The following is a 19,405-nucleotide window of genomic DNA, read 5'->3' on the forward strand; positions in this document are numbered from 1 at the left end:
GTTGAGTCCACACAGCATTAAGACAATCAGATCTGGACTGATGAACCAGGTAGATGCCTTTGGCTTCCATATTTTTTGGCTATTATCATAATTAATCCTCAGCAGATCAGACTGCTTGGCAATGTACACCTTTCCAGGAGGAGGAGGGGGTAGGACTGTATAGAATTCAGGAAAATTAGACCAAAATGGCATTCCCCCAAGGGATAGGCCAGCTTTTAAGGACCTGTGGGTTGCAGCAGTTTCAAGTCTGGCCTGAGTGGATTCTTGGACTTTCATAGCGGTTTTTTGTTTGATGGGCCTGCTGAGACTACATTAAATAGGAGAAGTCTTTCCATGAAGGAAAAAAAGAGTGCAGTTACTGTAAGAAGGGGGTAGGATCTGGATAAGCACTGATGTTACACCAAGGTCTTGGGAGAATGTCCCATGCAGAGGAGTTGATCAAAGAGTAGTTTCTAGGACTGTGAGAAAAAGACAAGTTCCAGGTTGGGTCATTCAGAGAACTCCATCAGAGCAGGCCAAGGCAGGCTAGGTGTGGACTTAGCCTTCCAGAGATTGGGGGCTGGCAAAAACCAAGTGAGATGGGGTGTTTCTTGAGAAGAGAGAGAAATCTGGGCAAAAGTGGGGTGGTGGTGGTGGGTGGGCATGTAGCCAGGAGGTCCTACATATAAGACGTCTGGCCTGATTCTTAGCCCTTGATATATGCTTAACAAATGTTAGTTCTTTCTCTGCCCAGGGTGCCCAGGAGGGAATGCCTATTTCAAGGGCTGAGGAATAGGGCAGCAGACAACTCTGGGCTGAGCTAGAGGTGTTCTGGCCTGTTGTTCTCTTACTGAGGGTCAGAGAGGAACAGAGCAAGCTGTGGGCATCTGGGCATATATTTACAACAGGAGGAGAGGTAAGGGTCAACAGGCAGCCTTCGTTTGGGAGTAGGATGAGCAAACACATGAAGGACTCAAGAAGACCCCTTTGCATGACTCATAAGCAAAAAAAGAGGTCAGGTAAGGGCTGAGGGCAGAAGGTGAGATGTTGGCACTGTTAGCAGTCCTGAGCAAAATGCATCCTAAACTGTGTTGTAGAGTTTCTCAACCTTTACTGTGCATGTGATCACCTGGGGATCGCATTAAACAGCACATTCTGCATTGAGCGAGGACTAACAAGCTCCTGGGAGACCCCGACGCTGCTAGTCCAAGTGCTAAACCGAATGCAAGGCTTTTTTTTTTTTTTTTTTTAAGATTTTATTTATTTATTTGAGACAGAAAGAGCATGAGTTGGGGTAGGGGCAGAGGGAGAGGGAGAAGCAGACTCCCCGCTGAGCAGGGAGCCTGATGTGGGGCTCCATCCCAGGACCCTGGGGTCATGACGTGAGCTGAAGGCAGATGTTTAACCTTCTGAGCCACCCAGGCGCCCCAGGAGTGGCAAGGCTTTTTATGACACTCTTTCCTTAACATGCGTCAGATGCACTAGTTCCTTCAGAGGCTCTGAACTCAGACTCTGGTAAAGAACATACAAAAGTCAGGGGCGCCTGGGTGGCTCAGTCGTTAAGCGTCTGCCTTCAGCTCGGGTCATGATCCCAGGGTCCTGGGATCAAGCCCCACGTCGGGCTCCCTGCAGAGCAGGGAGCCCGCTTCTCCCTCTCCCTCTGCCTGCCGCTCTGCCTACTTGTGCACACGTGCTCTCTCTCTCTGACAAATAAATAAAATCTTAAAAAGAGAACATAGAAAATCTTTTAAACAGACTGATGGATTTCTTTCATGCAAGATTTTTCAGTTTTTAAAATGCTAACGTGAACGGCAGTTTCAGAAGGGGTGAAGCGGTATCCTGCAAGTCCGTGTTTCGGAACCTACTAGGTCACGGAAACCACTGTTTTCCTGGAGCACTTGTTAAGGTCCCACAGAACCCAGTGGAGGAAAAGTTTCCTTAACAGACCCTAAACTATAGCCCTGCCCCCACTGAAGGAGTGCAGCCCCACCGCCAGGGCTCTCTGGAGAAGCCCGCGCTCGCGCCTGGGTGAGCTGGGCCTTCTCGTCTTGATCAGCTCTAATGGCGAAGAAGGCCGTGAGGAGGTGACTGTTGTACACGTGTGAGATTTCCTTCCCTTCCCTTCCAGCTGAAGACCTATTTTGGTGACGTGAAGGAGAAGTACCTGAGTGAATACTGCTTTTCCGGAGCCTACATCCTATCTCTCCTTCTGAGTGGCTATCATTTCACAGCTGAGTCCTGGAAGAATATTCATTTCATGGGCAAGGTAATTTGGGTACTTGTTGGGTTGTGGGGAGATTGGGTGACGGAGGCAGCTTTGGGCTTGAAAGAGGTAGGAGTCAGCCTGATGTCCTGTTCTACCATTTCACCTCTAACCCAAGCGGACATTGTGTGTCAAGCCTTCCTATGTTGAGGATATCCTGTCAAAGGAGAGCTACCTGCCTTCTCAGCCTCGCCTTTCTGCTCATGTAACAGTGACTAGTTCCTTATGAAACGAACAGCGAGATATTAAACGTAACCGTATTTCAGTAGCCTCAATGATTCTGTTCGCTGACTTCAACATCCATCCCAAAGGCCTCTTCCATGATCCGGAACTGATTATTATGGCTTCTCATAAGGGCTGACGGCCTTGTTGGTTGTAGCTTCAAGGTTCACTAATCTGAAAGCTTAGCATAAAGAAGGAGATGAGTGACTGTGAGTGGGGGGTCTTTGCTTAGAAGTCAGGTTTAGCTGGAGCCTTACACAAGCAACCTCACTGCGGTGCTTTGCCATAGCGCCACCTGCAGGCATCCAGGCGTAGAGAAACATTTACATTGATGAGCAACTCCTGCTTGAAAAGTATCCAGAGCAGTGCTTCTCTGCCTTTTAAACCCATACCCACTAATGGCAAAAACAATTAACTCCCTTTATTAAATATGGTGACTTCAAGCAAAGCAAAATATTGAGGCAGAGGGCTGTAGCAGGCTAAAGGATACTATTTTCATTACACTCTTGTTGATATTGACCTTGCTAATCCAAATACTAATCTTTTCCTTGATTTAATCCTTAGTCTTCCTTTCATCACAATTTTTTTTCTCTGAAGGATATGTCTATGTCAAATTTGTGAGTGATTTATATTCTTTGGACTTCAGTGAATGATCTAGTATTTCTAAACCATAGGTGGTAACTCCTCTAACTCTGGAGCTTTCCTTGATACAAGACGTCAGATAAGGTTCCTGCCCCCTATAAAGGGAAGTGGACCTTTCACAAATTATTAATTCCCGGTACTGGTAAGGGTTTAGGGGAGAGGAGCATTTCCACACGGAAACTGGTTGGAATGTAAATTGGCACAACCTTTGGGAAGACTGTTTTGGCAATATGTGCTAAAAGCCTTAGAATATGAATGTCATTTTATCCAATTACTTCATTTCTAGGATTTATAAATAATTGGATAAAGTGAGTAAAAATAAACATAGAAGGCAGTTCATGCAGTGATTATCCTTTGAGACATGAGATGATGTTTAGAAAGGTATTGTTAAGTGAATAATTCTACATATAACATGCACAGAGAAGACTGGAAGGATGTGTCACAAAAAGATAATAGCAGTGACTTCTGTCTGAGTGGCGAAATACAGCTGGTTTTTATTTTCTTTTTTAGGATTATCTGTATGTCCTAATTTTTCTACCATGACCATGCACAACTCATGTAATAAAAACACTTTCAAAATTATTTATTATTCACAGACTATCTACATTCTAATATGTTTGGAGGTGACTGGAAAATACTCCTAGGAAGATGGCAGGGCCAGAGCATGTCTTATTATTTAGGAAGAATCCTTTCTCAAACATGAGTACAGTCATCCAACTTCCATAAAGTAACACTGACTTGCTGGGATTATTTCCCAGTCTTCCCTCATTGAATCATAAAGACGTCCTGGTTACATAAGGATGAGATTCCTGGGCCTGACGTAGACGTAAGAGACCAGGGACAATCATTATTCTCTTATCCTTTGCCTGCTTTCTGTCACCACCCTGCCTTCTACACTTTTCCCTCCACATTCACTCTAACAACCAAAGAGGAATGCAAATCTCCAAAGGCCGTTTGAAGTAAGTTCTTCTAGGCAGAGGCAGGAGACTTGGGCAGTTATTCACCAAATTCCTCTGAATTTCGGGAATAGAGCAGCGAGACTCCAAACTCTCCTTCATCACTTGCTCGGGCTCCATCTTCCCCACAACCATATTCCCAGCTTAGAATGTAAAAGTAATGCAGTTAGAGAACTGAACGTGGTGCTCTCCACCTCCTGTTGCTCAGTGTTATGGATGCGATTGCATGAAAGCTCATTTCATCTTCAAACCAGAAACAACAGCCTCTCCCCACTGTTTGCAGATCCAGAGCAGCAATGTCGGGTGGACTCTGGGCTACATGCTGAACCTGACCAACATGATCCCAGCTGAGCAGCCGTTGCCCACACCTCTCTCCCACTCCACCTATGTCTTCCTCATGGTCCTCTTCTCCCTGATCCTGGTTGCAGTGGCCATTGTTGGTTTGTTTATCTTTCACAAGCCTTCATATTTCTGGAAAGACATGGTATAGCAGGAGCAGCTGAAATCTGCTGGCTAGAGTGAGAAAAAAACTTGCCCAGGGAGCACTTTCCTCCACAGTGGTGTACAAGATCATCCTTCCTTGCTCACCAAGGCCAGTCTTGACCAGCATGAAGCTTCCTTGGCTTTTGCTGAAGCCTTTCCATGGAAGGTATTCACCACCTTCTGCCTCAAGGACTACCCGGAAGACATCGTCTCTTTTGTGAGTCCTTCCCAACTCCCCTTTTCTCTTTTGTACTCTGTGCTTGTGTAGGTCTTAAAGACCTGTTACCTTTCATGATCTCTGCTTTATAAAAAAACAATCATGACTTTGTCCCGAAGAACTCAAGAGTCCTGAGTCCTGCACTGGCAAGTTGTGCCGGCTAAAAGAAGATCTCAGGAACTGGTTCAGTTGTACTTATACAGACCCTTTCTTTCTCCCTTTGCCCATTTATTAAGAATGCCATACAATGCCTTTGGAGAGGGCAGACACACATCTCATTCCCATCCTGCTGTTTGCACAGGAGAATTTTCTAGACTAGACAAATATGTGCTAGGGCCAAAGAGTCTTGCAAGGGAATTTATGTGCTTGTATCGTTAATACAATACTCAATCCAATCCAAAACAGGGATGTGGATTAGTTATATATTCCTCAGTGATGCCAAAATGCTATGGAGTGGGACCCCCCCGCCCCCACCCCAGACCAGAGATTTCTTTAAAAGCTGATGTAACATATAGGCATTCAGCTATCAGGGCATACTACATGGTAGGTATACATGTCAGGAAGAAAAATACAATTACAATGAAGAGTTTGGAAAATGCATCCTTCAATGCATCTATTGGGGTTTTATTTTTATTGTAGTCATACATATATAACATAAAGTCCACCATTTTAATGTGTACAGTTCAGCCGCCTTTCGCATATTCGCAGTGTTGTGCAACCATCACCACTGTCTAATTCCGGAATATTTTCCCCACCAAGAAATTAGCTGGAGACAAGACCATCCCTGGGTGGGTTCAAACCACCAAACTTTCAGTTAACAGCCAAATATGCTCATCAGTTGTACCACAAAGATGCCCATTGAGTTTTAAAGCCATGCCATATCTTTTTGTCCCAGGGTTTAATGTAGTGGGAGAGCTGCAACATGCCTTTCCACTGTCATGGTGTTTGCTCATCAAAGTGTGCCAGGAACCAGATCTGAAAGTGTGCTTGCCACCCCTGTCACACAAGTGTGGGCTCTATTTACTTATTCCATGAACTATTTGGTGGGAGAAGCAGCAGCTATGGACCTTGTCACAGAAACATGAAGAGACCCTATACTTTCTTCCTTTAATGACTGCTGTGAGCAGGTGGAGTGGTGATGTGTCAGTCTGAAGTTGTCCCAAGCTCCCCATCTCTGGATCTGAGGACTGACTGCTGAGCTGATTGATGTAGGGTGGGACTGGGGTGAGGAAGGAAAAGCTTTCCCACAAACTGGAAGCCAAATGTCCTAACACTCTTGAATAACCAAGTCATTTTTTTACAACATCCAGGTGAATACAAGCTAATAAAGCTGTGGGCAGGAAGTTTTCCTTTTCTGCTACTCACAGTTGAACTTGTTGTACTTGGATTAGGAACCGGAAGCCAAATTTGAACATGTTTAAACTCTTTCTACTAGTGCTAGTGGTTATATTGTTACACTTAGTATTTATTGAGCGTTTTGTAGTGTCCCATGCTCTGTGCTCAAGTGCATTACATTCATTTTCTCATTTAAATCCTTACAACAGTCTGAAGGGAGCTACGACCCTTCCCACTTCATAGAACCAGAAACTGAGGCTCAGAGAGGTTAAGTCACTTGCCCAAGTGGCTGACCTAAAAGCCTGCAATGCACTTAACCATTATTTTCTTTCCCAAATATACTAGACTGTCTCCTTGTAACTTCTAAGCACACACTGAACTCTGTATGAGTACAGGGCTGATGGGCATGGGAGAGAGGGAAGTAGACAGATGACCTGTTCCCTGATGGACCCAGTGATTTAATATTGCTTTAAGTCCACAAAGGCTGTCATGGCAACACTGATCTTCTGTTCACATACTGTGGTAACCATGGCGTAGGATGCTAATCAAGGATTTCCCCACATTCCTGGTTTCTTATTTATAGTGCTTGCTCCCTGCACAGCAATTCTGCATCAAATAAAAATGAAAATAAAAGGTCAAAAAATAGAGCCAACAGCAGCTCCTTTCTTCCTTATGTCTACATGTACAAAGCACTGTCATGCACATTCTCTATTCTGATTCTAATAAAACCCCATGAGGGTGTAAGTACTATTTCCATTTTATGAATGAGGGTCACACAAACTAGTAGATGATCGAGTAGATATGCAAATTCATGTCTTTTGCCCCAAGTTTATTGTTTTGTCTTTTCTAAACACTGCCCCTCAGGAAGTTAGAATTAGAATTCACCAGTTTCCTTCAATAAACTGAATTCTTATTCCATTTTTGTCTTGCAGCCTGGGTCCAAAAAAAAAAAAAAATCCATTAAGGTATTTGGGAGTCAAATTCCACTTGTTTTAAGTCTCAACTCATGGAGATGACCACCTGGCACAACCTAATCTCATTTCCTTTGGAGGGAAACATGGTTTTGTGTCAGATTCAGGAATCTGCTTTGAGCCATTCTAGATGAGAAGGGCCAAATAAAATGGGTCACTGTCAACTGATTTTAATATTGAATTGGCCACTGGTTATAAATGATCACCATTCCTTCCTGGCCATTCACCTAAACTTGGTTCCACCATTCCTTTAGAAGGTGGGAAACTTTTTTCTATGAACCCATAAGGGGAAAACATCAGAAATGGTTACTTCTGTAGACAAAAGAATGAAGTTACTTAAGTAGGCTGTGTGTGTGTGTGTGTGTGTGTGAAAGAGAGAGAGAGAGAGAGAGAGAGAGACAATTTTCACCTTACCCAATTCTTAAATTAATAAGAAATATAAAATGTAATATAAATAAAAGTTTTTAAAAGTATACTTTATTCTGGGGCGCCTGGGTGGCTCAGTCAGTTAAGCGGCTGCCTTTGGCTCAGGTCATGATCTCAGGGTCCTCGGATCAGGAGGGAGTCTGCTTCTCCCTCTCCCTCTGCCCCACCCCACCCCACTCGTGCTCACTCTCTCTCTCTCACTCACTCTCTCTTTCAAATAAATAAAATCTTTTAAAAAAGTATATTTCATTCTAATGTTGTATCAGTCAACAAGTAAAAGAAGGTGCAGTCAAACCAGAGAACTAAGAAGAGTTTAAGAAAGTGACTATATCCGGGGCGCCTGGGTGGCTCAGTCAGTTAAGTGTCTGCCTTCAGCTCAGGTCATGATCCCGGGGTCCTGGGATCGAGCCCCGCATCAGCTCCCTGGTCAGCAGAGAGTCTGCTTCTCCCTTTCCCTCTGCCTGCCGCTCTGCCTACTTGTGCTCTCTATCTCTCTGTCAAATAAATAAATAAATAAATAATATCTTAAAAAAAAAAGTGACTATATCCAAGGCATTATCATTTCAACATGTAGTTTACATAAAAACTATTAATATTTGTTTTTCATATTAAGTTTTGAAAGCTGTTGCATATATTGCAGTTACAGCACATCTTAATCAGGACTAGCTACATTGCCAGTGATGGAGAGCCATGTATGACTAGTCACTACTACACTGGACAGCACGTGTCTAAAAACACATTCAAAGCTAAAAAGACACAGGCAATATTTTGTCTTTCTATTGAGGGGAAATTAAAAAAAAACAGCTATAGATACTGTAACATCTTGCTATTATTTATTATATATGAAGTTAAAATATTCTTAGACATTATTCTTCTTTAAGATCTCAGCTCAAAATTTCACTTTATTCCTCAGGTTTTGTTGCCTTTTTTGTGAAGGCAGAGATGCCTGTTATTCAGGTCAAGACGCCTGATGAAAGACCTTTGGAAAATGCAATCTGGATTCAAAGATGATACAAGATAATTTTGATGATTATATTCTATAATCAAATTGTAAATTTGAATATTAAAATAAATATTAGTTTCTTAATAGCTCACAAAGATTACCATATTGTTATATTAAAATTACTATTAAAATATATTCTCATTTATTGTCAGTTTGAAAGATGAGCTGAATTTCACCCAGATTGGTCTGGTCCCTCTCTGATTCAGATTCTAATAGTTCCTATCTTGTTAGAATAGGACAGTTGCTTATGGTTAGTTGTGCTCACTAACCATATTTCTTTTCAGTTTGTGTGAGTTTTATCTTTTAAATTTATTATAACAACCTTAGAGTTTCAGTGGCTTACCACAATCAACTTTGATTTTCATGTTCATGGATCTGCGTCAGCTGGGTAGTGCTCCTTCAGGTGGTAGGTCTAGTTCAGGCCTGCTCCTGTATCTTGCATCTCTAACAAAAAATGAATGGCAAGGACACCAGAGAGGAAGACAGAACAGGATGCGTCTTACAGCCTTGGCCAGGACAGGCCCCTGTCACTCTCATCTACATTCTACTGACCAAAATAAGTCATATGACCAAGCCCAACAATTAGCAAGTTGGAGAAACACTGGAAGGAATGGCTAGGTCATATGGCAAAGGACAGGGATGACTCATTCTAATACAGAAGAGGAGTGAAACAATGGGCACAGTGATTGAACCTACCACAGTGTCTCATTAACTAAAACATAAAGGGTGTTTTCTATCAATTACAGTCCACGTATCTTGCCAAGGAGTATTCTTTTTTAAAAATGTCATTACTTCCAAGATGTCATCAGTCTGCATTTCTTTCCACAGCCTTCATCTGGATGATGTAGCAGCTCACAAATTAGCCTCATATTCTAAGAAAGCCTCTCTATTCTGGATTTCCTGAGAGAACATAGATCTGTTTAAATTATTTTGTGTGTTTAGGACAATGTGTAGTTAACTACCCAAGTTTTTATTTGTACATGAATCTAATACAACTGAGTACATTTGGTTTTATCACAGGGAGAATGGATTTTTTAATAATGGGGAAAGGAGTATCTCCATGAACCTTCTCTAGAAAAGTAGCATTTAAGACTGTACATGTGATAGAAGCATTGCTATACCTTTTGCATTTATCTATTTTAAATAAATGTCTAAATTTAAATTGATGATACAGCGATGGCATCACCCTCATCAACACCTGAGTTGACTTTTTGTTTTTATATCCCTATTGAATGTATAGTGAATAGCAAAGCTCACCAGAGAACATGGATCAGTCAATGACAAATGAGATACGGTCTCCTAAGAAACAGCATCGCTCCTTACAATGAAGTTCTAAGAAGAAAGGGGAGGCAACCCTGGGAGCTAGCTGGGGAACAGTGTGTATTTAGAATGACCTAAACCAAACTCTATTTTTCCTCCTAAACCTGCCCCGCCTTAATGCCACCACGGTGTCAAGTAACCAGGACTTCATCCACTTCATCAACAGCACCTGTGTATTATGCCTTTGCAACAGTTTTCATTTTGATTCCCCTTTCCAATCTTACCATTATCACCCCAGTAAAGACCTGACACCAGGAATGGTGGTTGTGTCTCCAATCTATTAATGCCAGAATAAGCTTTATAAAAAACAGGCTTTAGGGCACCTGGGTGGCTCCCAGTCCGTTAAACGTCCGATTCTTAATTTCGGCTCAGGTCATGATCTCAGGGTTGTGAGACGGAGCCCTGCATCAGGCTCCATGCTCAGTGCAGAGTCTGCTTGTCCCTCTCCCTCTGCTCTGTCTCAAATAAATAAATAAAATCTTAAAAAAAAAAAATGCAGGCTTTATCACATTGCCCCCTAACTAAAATTGCCAGTCGCTTTCCATTGCCTACAAAATAAGGTCAAACTCTCCAAGAATTTAAGCTTTTTGAGCCATGCCTGTAAGCTCTCTCCAGGCTTCATCCCACTCCACCCCTCTGATGTTACCTACACTCCAGACAGGGCAGACTGCTTCTTCACCCAACACTGTTCAGGTTATTTGCTCCACTTAGAACACCTCTGCCCCACTCTACCTCAGCTCAAATGCCTGTAGTGAAGCCTTGGTTCACATCTCCAAGTCATGTGCTATTGCAGCCCTTGGCCTGGGCCTGCATTAGATCTCAGACCCTTCTATTCCGTGTCTGGCTTAAGCTCCTCAGAGAAAGATAAGTGACTTATTTCTTTCTGAAAAGTTGGCCTCATGGGGTATTTTAGCAGGAACTAAGGTAATAGTCCTAGTTAATCTCCCTCTCCACTGCAGGAAGGCTGGTCCCTACCACTATTTCTACTTTGGTATACTCATTTCATTATCTCTTGACATGACCTGTATCTTCCTCCAGCTCTTCAGGACCAGCTCAAATCCTGGTTCCTCAATGATACCTCCTTGCATTACCTACATTGAATGTTTCCTTCTTGGACCATGCATTAATTTCTGTATAGTTCACCACACAGCACTTGATCACACATATTATTTAAGTAGAATTTTAAGGATAAGAATATACCTTAAACGGTCATGCTTATCAGAGCACACGGGTGGCTCAGTGGGTTAAGCATCTGCCTTCGGCTCAGATCATGATCTCAGGGTCCTGGGATCGAGCCCTGCATTGGGCTCCCTGCTCAGCGGGGAGCCTGCTTCTCCCACTCCCACTTCCCCTGCATTTGTTCCTGCTTTCGCTATCTCTCTCTCTCTCAAATAAGTAAAATCTTTAAAAAAAAAATGGGTCATGCTTATCAAAATTTAATGTGTATGTAACTCACCTAGGAATCTTGTTGAAACAGAAATTAATTTTAATTAATAAAAAATGATTCAGTAGGTGTGGGGTGAGGCTGAGGTTCTCCATTTCCAACAGGCGGCCTGGTAATGCCAGTGCTGCTGTCCAGGCACACTTTGAGTATCAAAGGCCTAGACTACTTAGCATCCCATGGAGTTCCTTCTACCAGCTCTCAGGTAAGTGGTCATCTTCCGCCTGACTGCCATACGTCATTTGGCAGCCTGTTCCAGGGGCCAACTCGAGGGCAATTTACAAAGCTTCCTCTTTCTCTTACACAACATTCCTCAAGGGTTTCTTTTTTTGTCAGTTTTCTGTGCCTCAGGAGATTTCTGTCTGCCTTTAGGGAGTCACTGCCTAGCACTCAGTGACAATCTGGTGGGCCTCAGAGGGATTTCTCCCAGCTCTTCTGCCAGGGTATTGTGCTTTTGGTAGAAACCCATGGGAAAGAGCTGGTAGGTGACCCATAATGCAAGCCTACATGGAAACTTTAAAAAATTCTATAAAGTTCAGGTGCTTTCTTATTCCGTCTATGATGGATTTTTCCTTCTCCTGTCATTACCAGGGATAAAAGAGTTATTGACTTAAAAATTTAGTTCTGATGGGTTTTTGAACTCTATGATTTTGTAGCTTAACCAAGTAGGTGAAAGCTATAATCTCTTGCTATACGCACACAAAAACTACTTGTAAAAGGAATAAAAAAATCATAAGGGAATTATTTATTTTTTATAAAGTTTGCAACCAGAAATGCAATTCATTAGCATATATAACTAAAAATAGAGCTTCAATAAATCAAATTTTCAGTTCTGAAAAAGCAGTAATTATATATATTCCACATTATAGTTTCCTTATATTTATAAATACTCTTACAAAAAATTGAAAGATGTAAATGGCTAATTTTGTAATAACATAGGTTGCCTTTTGACATACAACTTACTATGAAATGATTTTTGGCCCAGTAATAATGCAAAGGGGGCAAATATAGATAAGCAGTGGGCAGTTTTTAAAGTGAACTACTCAGTACCATTTGCAGTTTTTTCTAATGGTAAGTCATAATGCTCTCCAGCTCTGCAATTGACAGGCATACTATAATTATAAGCAGCAGCTTAAAAATATGACCTCTTGTGCTGTTCCATATCTCTTGGATATCTGCCTCTACAATAGTCAATTGGATTATGTTCTTGGAATACACATGGAGATGGAAGTTCCTGTGAAGAATGTGTTGTCAGTCTGCTCTGTCTCCTGCAGTTAAATCCATGTGAAGAATGTATTCTTCCATCATCTTCTGGATACACCAGTCTAATAATGTAACAGAAAGTTATTTTTAATTTTTTATTATTAGAGTTTTCAAACATAAACAACAGTAGGATAATACACATCCATGTGCCCATTATAGAACTTCATCCAACTCTTGTCATCACTTTGCCAGTGTTGAGAAACAGTGTTAATTATAATCACAGAACAGGATTCAAACTTTATGGGGGTCACTGTGCTAAAAGAAGTGAGTGTACCCTTTTACCAACAGTCAAATGGTGAAGGGGGGCAGAATCCCTGCATGATGCAACATGGTAAAAGTAAACAGAGGGCTCCGGTCCTTAAATGCATGAAAGAATGCACCTCACATGAAAGGAGGTAGGCCCCTCTTCACCCTGCAGAGAATTAGGACCACAGCAGCTATATCTGCCTGTTCCTTTTTATATTATGAAGTTAAGAGAGATTAGCAGAATCATTTTGGTGTAGCAGCAAATCAGTGGGTTATGTAACTTATAGTCTCTTTTAGAATATTTCTTTGACACCGAGAACCTGAAGGCTAATGACTCACCTGTTTTAAATTGTTAAGTTTTGCTTTTCATATATGTTTAAACCTAAAATCTTTCAGTTAACCTCTACTAAAATATACATTTGTGGGATAATTCCAGCAGATTTTTAATGTAAATATTTGATAGTGTTTGTAAAGAACTCTTATTTTTTTCCTACTACAGTCCCTTCTTCTCCAAGTTGCTAATATGCTGTGTTATACTTGGGCCTGTCAGTAGTGGGTAAGTGGAAAGGAAGAGGACAGGTGGAATCTTGTCTTGGCTGTCATCTGCCCCTTCTTCCCCTCAAATCAAGGTCTCTTTTGGTCTATCTCAATTTTCCCTTTAGGTCTCTCCATTTGATCAGAATACCTTTGAGCCATTTTAATCCTGTTAACAGCTGAAGAAGTTAGTAAATTAAGAAAAACTACGTAATTTAAAACAAAAACTCCAATCTGATTTCTGTTGAGTAGTTTAACATAAATCAGTATGGAATATCCTTTTATACTGAAACTTATATTCTTTCACATAGGATGCTTATAATCCTGACCCCAAATTTGGTACTAAGTGACAAGATGGGAGAAAAAGTAAGCCTAACAAAGGCCTTTTCTTTTAAATGCCCTCTTTTGAATACTATAATCCTCCTAACCTGTCATCAGTATTAGAGAAGCTGTCCTAAGGGGAGTGAGAGATTTCTATTGACCAATCTTGTCTTTTATCTTGTCCAATGGAAGACAGTGGGCTGGGGTTAGGTGTAGACTGATAATCATGGAATAGAGCAAAATTATTATAAAGGAAATGAAACAAATTTCTAGCTTAGCTGGTAGCCACTGGTAACCCAGGTGCAGATGAACTGATTAACTGGTTTTGCAACCCCCAAACCACAAGGGAGACAGTGACAGTCATTTCCAGAGGCAGTGGCCAGGATGTGCAGAGGTGGTATATAAACCCTGCATACATGTGGATTCATGAAATGCGTGTTTTCTAACGTGTTTACATGTCACTGGTAGCAATCAGGGATAGGATTGAAAAGGATGGTTTCGCGGCTAAATCAGTATTTCCTCAGGCCCTGTGATGTGAGGAAAGTGAGGAAGGCAGGAGAGAAAAAAAGAAAAGTTTCTGAAGAAAACCAGGATAGCCAATAGCCCACAGGTGGAAATTCACATCTCTCCAAGTACGTGTAGAATAATGTTGTACAATTGGAGGAAACATTCTGAATTGAAAGGGGAGGCACATAATAACTTTCTAGTCTTCATCTCCTTTCTCAAACCTTTCCCCTTTTCTATAGCCTTATTCTCCATCCCAGCACACTGCTCTCTTTTCCTGGCTTGGCTTTTTATTTCTAACCCTTTTTCTCTGCTTTCTTATCTTGTTCTTTCCCTTTCGGATGTCAGGCTTCCCCTCTCTCCTTCCTGCCTTGCGCTTCAGGGTCACTGTGCTCCCTGCTCTTCCGATGACGCTCCCATCTAACGGCACCAAGAGACGATTATTGCGTGGCAGAGAGAGGACTACTGGTGCGTGTATATGAAAAAATAATTTGTAGCAAACAAAGACAAACCAAAAAACAGAGAACAAACTGATGGTTACCAGAGGGGAGGTGGGTAGGGGACAGGTGAAATCGGTGATGGGGATTAAAAGTACTAAACTTAAACCTGATGAGCAGGTTAAGGGTAATATATATTATTCCTGTATATTACTCAGTATATTACAAGAGGAAACAGATTTCAATAACAAGATACATGGAATAAGACCGAGACCATTTCATGATCACCAGCCTCACAGTGGTGAGGGTAATATACTGAGTAATATACAGAATCGCTGAATCACTTTATTGTACACCTGAAACAAATTTAACACTGCATGTTAACCATAATGGAATTAAAATTAAAGAAAAAATAATTTGTAGCACATCTAAAAGGAATACAGTTGACCCTTGAACAATCTGGAGGTTAGGGGCGCTGATCCCTGTGTAGTCGAAAATGCACGTGTAACTTTTGACTTCCCCAAAACTTAACTACTAACAGCCTGCTGTTTACCAGAAGCCTTACTGGTAGCATAAACAGTTGATTAACATGTGGTCCTATGCTATATGTGTTATATACTGTGTTCTTACGATAAGCTAGAGAAAAGAAAACGTTATTCAAAATCATAAGAGAAAATATATTTACAGTATTATACTGTAAAACATCCACATATAAATGAACCCACACAGTTTAAACCCATGTTTAAAAATCCTTATCTAAAAGTCATGGTATTTCTGTGAAAAATCTGTTTGTTTTTTTACTACTAGCTTACAGTGAAGGGTTAAACCATTTAAATCTAATTTGTATATTTACTGCAATCTTGGGAAATAAAGGTAAATTTATAATTCACAGCATCAGAAATAAACTTTGATTATAAATTGAATCTATAAAAGAATAAATCTGAATTTTAGCTTTGGGTGATAATTTATACCACTTTTATACAAATACCTAATTTGAAAGAAGTCTGAGTGTTTTGTTGGAGTCAAGTACTGTTCCTTACTGTGCAAAATAAAATGACTCACTTATCTAAATGCCAATCAGGATTTATGTTATCAGGAAGTGGGGAGTCCCGAAAAGATCGTGGCCTTTGCAAGGATGTTTCCTGTTCAAAATCCAAGTCTTCCAATAGAATCTGTTCTTGTGGATCATGAGGTGGGTGATTACAGGAAGATATTTGCCATGGTCCTGTTCCACTGTTGAAATCAAAATTACTTGACTGCCTTTGTTTTTGAAACTTTGGAAAAGGTGGTAGTCTTTGTCCACGACCTCTATTAACATATTTTTTCAATGACATTTTCTCTGAGAAATCATTGTTGGAATGATCACGTAGAGATCCTCGTGTGTGCGCTGATACTTCATCAGTATATTCTAAATCTTCCAAATTCATTTCATCATGAAAATAGTCCTGGTGGGAAGGTTTTTGCCTTTGAAAACCACCACCTCTGTTGAGAAAATGAGAACTTTGTACAAGTAACTGGTCCTGAAAATCACCATGAAGTGGGTACTCACGGTGGTTATAGAAAGGTCGTCGTTTTTGTCCCCAGCTTCTGTTAATAAAACCAGAATCTTTCGTTGGAAATGGTTCCCAACAGTTACTATAGGCCTGGTATTTCTGAATGGAATGTCCCCTTTGTCCACCAACTTTGCTAACAAAATCAAAATCATCTCCAGCATCTGGTTCATGGCAGTCACTGTGAGGCTGGTGATCATGAAATGGTCTTGGTCTTGTTCCATGTATCTTGTTATTGAAATCTGTTTCCTCTTGGAAGACATCATAACACTGGTGATTAGCAAAGAATGAACATCTTGGTCCTGGTCGTTTGTTACCCAAATCCCAATTTCTCAGGTGTCTCTCTTCTGGCATGCTGTCACTACACTGGTGTTTATAAAAATCCCCATGCTTCTGGGCAGGTCCATTGTTGACATAATCATAATCCTTTATTTGTACATCATTTCGAGGGTGCTGGTCATTAAGAAGCCTTGACCTTTTCCCAGTCCTGCTGGGGGGAAAATATGCTATAAATCCTAAGTATTTGAACAATAAAGGATAAATGCTGTGCCATTAGCAAAATCTCCCTTTGTTCAGTTCAACAGGACATAAATTGTTGTGATGTCCCCTGAACTGAATTGTGCCACATTTTCATTTTTCTCCTTTGTTTGTGCTTATGAGCCCCAAACTCTCTCCTGCAACTATTAACTTGTAAATTTCCAAACAAAAGTGTGTTGGTGTTAAAGAGTAATTTTTTCCCCTAAAAACTAGAGCACAACTCATTTCACAGCACCTTTTCATCTAGAGGAATGTCATAATCAGATCACTTTTATCATAATCTGTCTGAAGGGTTAAACAAGTAATCTTATAAATATGGCTGATGACATGCTGGATTATTGTACTGACTTCATGTCAGAAAAAGTAAAAAACATATATTGATTTTTACGTAATTACTCCTAAAAACTATTAATGGAGTTTATAATATAAAATAGTTTGGTATAAATAATATATTTTGGCTACTTCCAGTTTTTTACTTTTATAAATAAAGCTGCTATGAGCATTCATGTTATTTCTGTGTGAACAAGTTTTCAGTTCTCTGGGATAAATGCTCAAGAGTGCAAATGCTGGGTTGTATGCTAAATCCATTTTTAGTTTCATAAGGAACTGCCAAACTTCTATAACATAAAAAACACACCAATTTGAAAGAGTTGAAAAGAGGAACAGACAGCATTTAGAATAGAAATAACTATTTAAAAACCCAGGATGAGATACTATAATTGACTACAAAGCTAGAACTTTGTTTCCTAGCAACAAGAAAAGGAAAGTTTCATAAAAACAAAACATAACCTAAACAAAAATAAACAATGAAACCTCTCAATGTCTGAAAACAAAATTTCTGGCACCAAATTCTGAGAGACTTTCACAAGGATTTTATTCATTGAAGATAAACAAATGCTTCCTTGGAATGGGGGTGCAGACATTATGTGCAGGAAGAGCCTGTTTCAGAGCAGACGGGAACTGCCCTGGTAAGTGGAAGAGCTCCGTACAACCCCTCATGTGGTTCATGCACATCCTGTGATGTTAGCTAACGACTAACACGGGGCCTGGCCCTGCTCAAGTAAGGACTCCTTCTTGGCGGGTGGGGGCGGAGAGAAAAAGCAGTACCACTCAGGTGGCAAAATGCTTCATGTTTTTTTTGGGGTGAGATTTGAAGCTAGAAGGAAAAGTAGGAGAACAGGAGAATATTGTCTAGTCTAGCTTGTATTAAATCAGTTCACAGTAGATCATTTCAATTTATTGCTACATAATATTTCAGGTTAAAAATACAAGTACCAATTATTCCTCTTGATTTAAAATAGTATTGTGTATCCTGTGATTAGTTTATAGAGAAAAATGCTAACAGCAGAGAAGTCTAATTTTTTTTAAAGAGAAAAAAAGACTTTAAGATAATTGTTAAATTCTCTCCTATCAGTTTATAAAGATACACACACACAGATATATATGTAGATATGTAAGTTATAGAAGAAATTCTAGTACCATTTGATAACCTTAATCTACTTTCTGATATATTGGTAGAATAAATACAAATTATTACTTAGAATCATAGCATTTTAAACTTTGAAGGGATCACAGAGATTACCTAGTTCAATATTTGCCAAATAGCTTGGAGAATATTAGTTTCCCATATCATGTTAATGCTTGTTCTGTCAGGGGGAAAAAACAGTTTTGTGCTTGAATAAGTTAGGGAAATGTTGGGTTCAACAAAATTTAATAAATTTCTTTACTTCAGGAATTCTAAGGGCTTTTATTTTATTTTATTTTAAAGATTTTGTTTATTTATTTGACAGAGAGAAAGCAAGAGAGGGAACACAAGCAGGGGGAGTGGGAGAGGGAGAAGCAGGCTTCCATCAGAGCAGGGAGCCCGATGCGGGGCTCAATCCCAGGACCCTGGGATCATGACCTGAGCCGAAGGCAGACGCTTAACGACTGAGCCACCCAGGTGCCCCTAAGGGCTTTTAATAAGCTAGTGTTCATGGTGACATCAGCTTGCATTTCCAAAATTTATTTGACTTAACACTTTTTATTCCTGTAAAACTAATAATACTTCATAAAATACTAGTTACCTATCTCCTTAGAATACAACTTAAGAAGAGCTAACTGATCTTGTCCAATGTTTTATGTTATAAATTAAACAACACTGGCCTGAAAAGGTTATGTCACTGGCTCTATATTGCCTATAATTTATAAGTGGCAGAATCAAGATTTGAATGCAGACTTCCTGATTGCCAGTCCTGTGGATTTTTCCCCCTACTGTACCACTATTAATATGTATCTGAACTTTCATAAAATATTCATCTACAATCATGTTGCTTTTACCCATGAAAGTCTTCATTTGGGGACCAATCTCCAGATTCTTCCAAAGAATTAGATGGGGGATTTACATCTTCATCAGAATCCCAGACATCCATTCCAAGATTACTAGAGGAAAAATATCAATAAAAAAATTTTAAATTCTATCAGAAACAAGGTCATATGCTTTTTGACACATAAGTTAAGCACAAAATAAGGAAGAAAAAAGGCGTATCTGCACACCATTTGCATCTTGGAAAAATCTGTGGATATTCTGCCATTTTGCCTTAGTGAAAAGAATAAAGCTTAAGAACGATGAGGTTAGAGGTCATCAGTCAAGCAAAATTTTAGGATGTTAGGATTTTCAACTTTGAGGATGTAAACAGTATCTCCTGCGGCCAAGAGATCATAAAAATTAAGGGCTTCAGGCATACGCACTGTGAGGAAGGGTTAATGGGAGAGA

General features: G+C 40.3%; 2 protein-coding genes across 6 annotated transcripts in view; one reads left to right on the forward strand and one right to left on the reverse strand.

The window, feature by feature from the left end:
• The window catches only part of ENTPD1 (ectonucleoside triphosphate diphosphohydrolase 1), a 95,364-nt gene extending 87,913 nt beyond the window's left edge, over positions 1–7,451 (forward strand). Inside the window, exons 9-10 of one of the 2 annotated variants that reach the window (XM_032432245.1) lie at positions 2,108–2,245; positions 4,346–7,451. In XM_032432245.1, the coding sequence (XP_032288136.1) occupies positions 2,108–2,245; positions 4,346–4,552 (345 nt within the window). In that variant the 3' untranslated portion in view covers positions 4,553–7,451. The other variant, XM_032432246.1, reaches the window with a different exon arrangement.
• The window catches only part of LOC116649458 (RNA/RNP complex-1-interacting phosphatase-like), a 154,062-nt gene that overhangs the window by 91,668 nt on the left and 42,989 nt on the right, over positions 1–19,405 (reverse strand). For 2 of the 4 annotated variants that reach the window (XR_004302683.1, XM_032432244.1), the window contains exon 8: positions 18,970–19,071. Coding sequence is in view for 3 of the 4 variants with exons in the window: in XM_032432244.1 (XP_032288135.1) it covers positions 18,970–19,071 (102 nt within the window). In the remaining variant the exon portion in view is untranslated. Of the gene's footprint in view, positions 1–12,100; positions 12,584–15,625; positions 16,604–18,969; positions 19,072–19,405 lie in introns of those variants that run through there. The other 2 variants (XM_032432243.1, XM_032432242.1) reach the window with 2 other exon arrangements.

Source organism: Phoca vitulina, unplaced genomic scaffold (genome assembly GCF_004348235.1).
Source record: "Phoca vitulina isolate PV1807 unplaced genomic scaffold, GSC_HSeal_1.0 scaffold48, whole genome shotgun sequence".
NCBI classification, from domain to species: domain Eukaryota; kingdom Metazoa; phylum Chordata; class Mammalia; order Carnivora; family Phocidae; genus Phoca; species Phoca vitulina.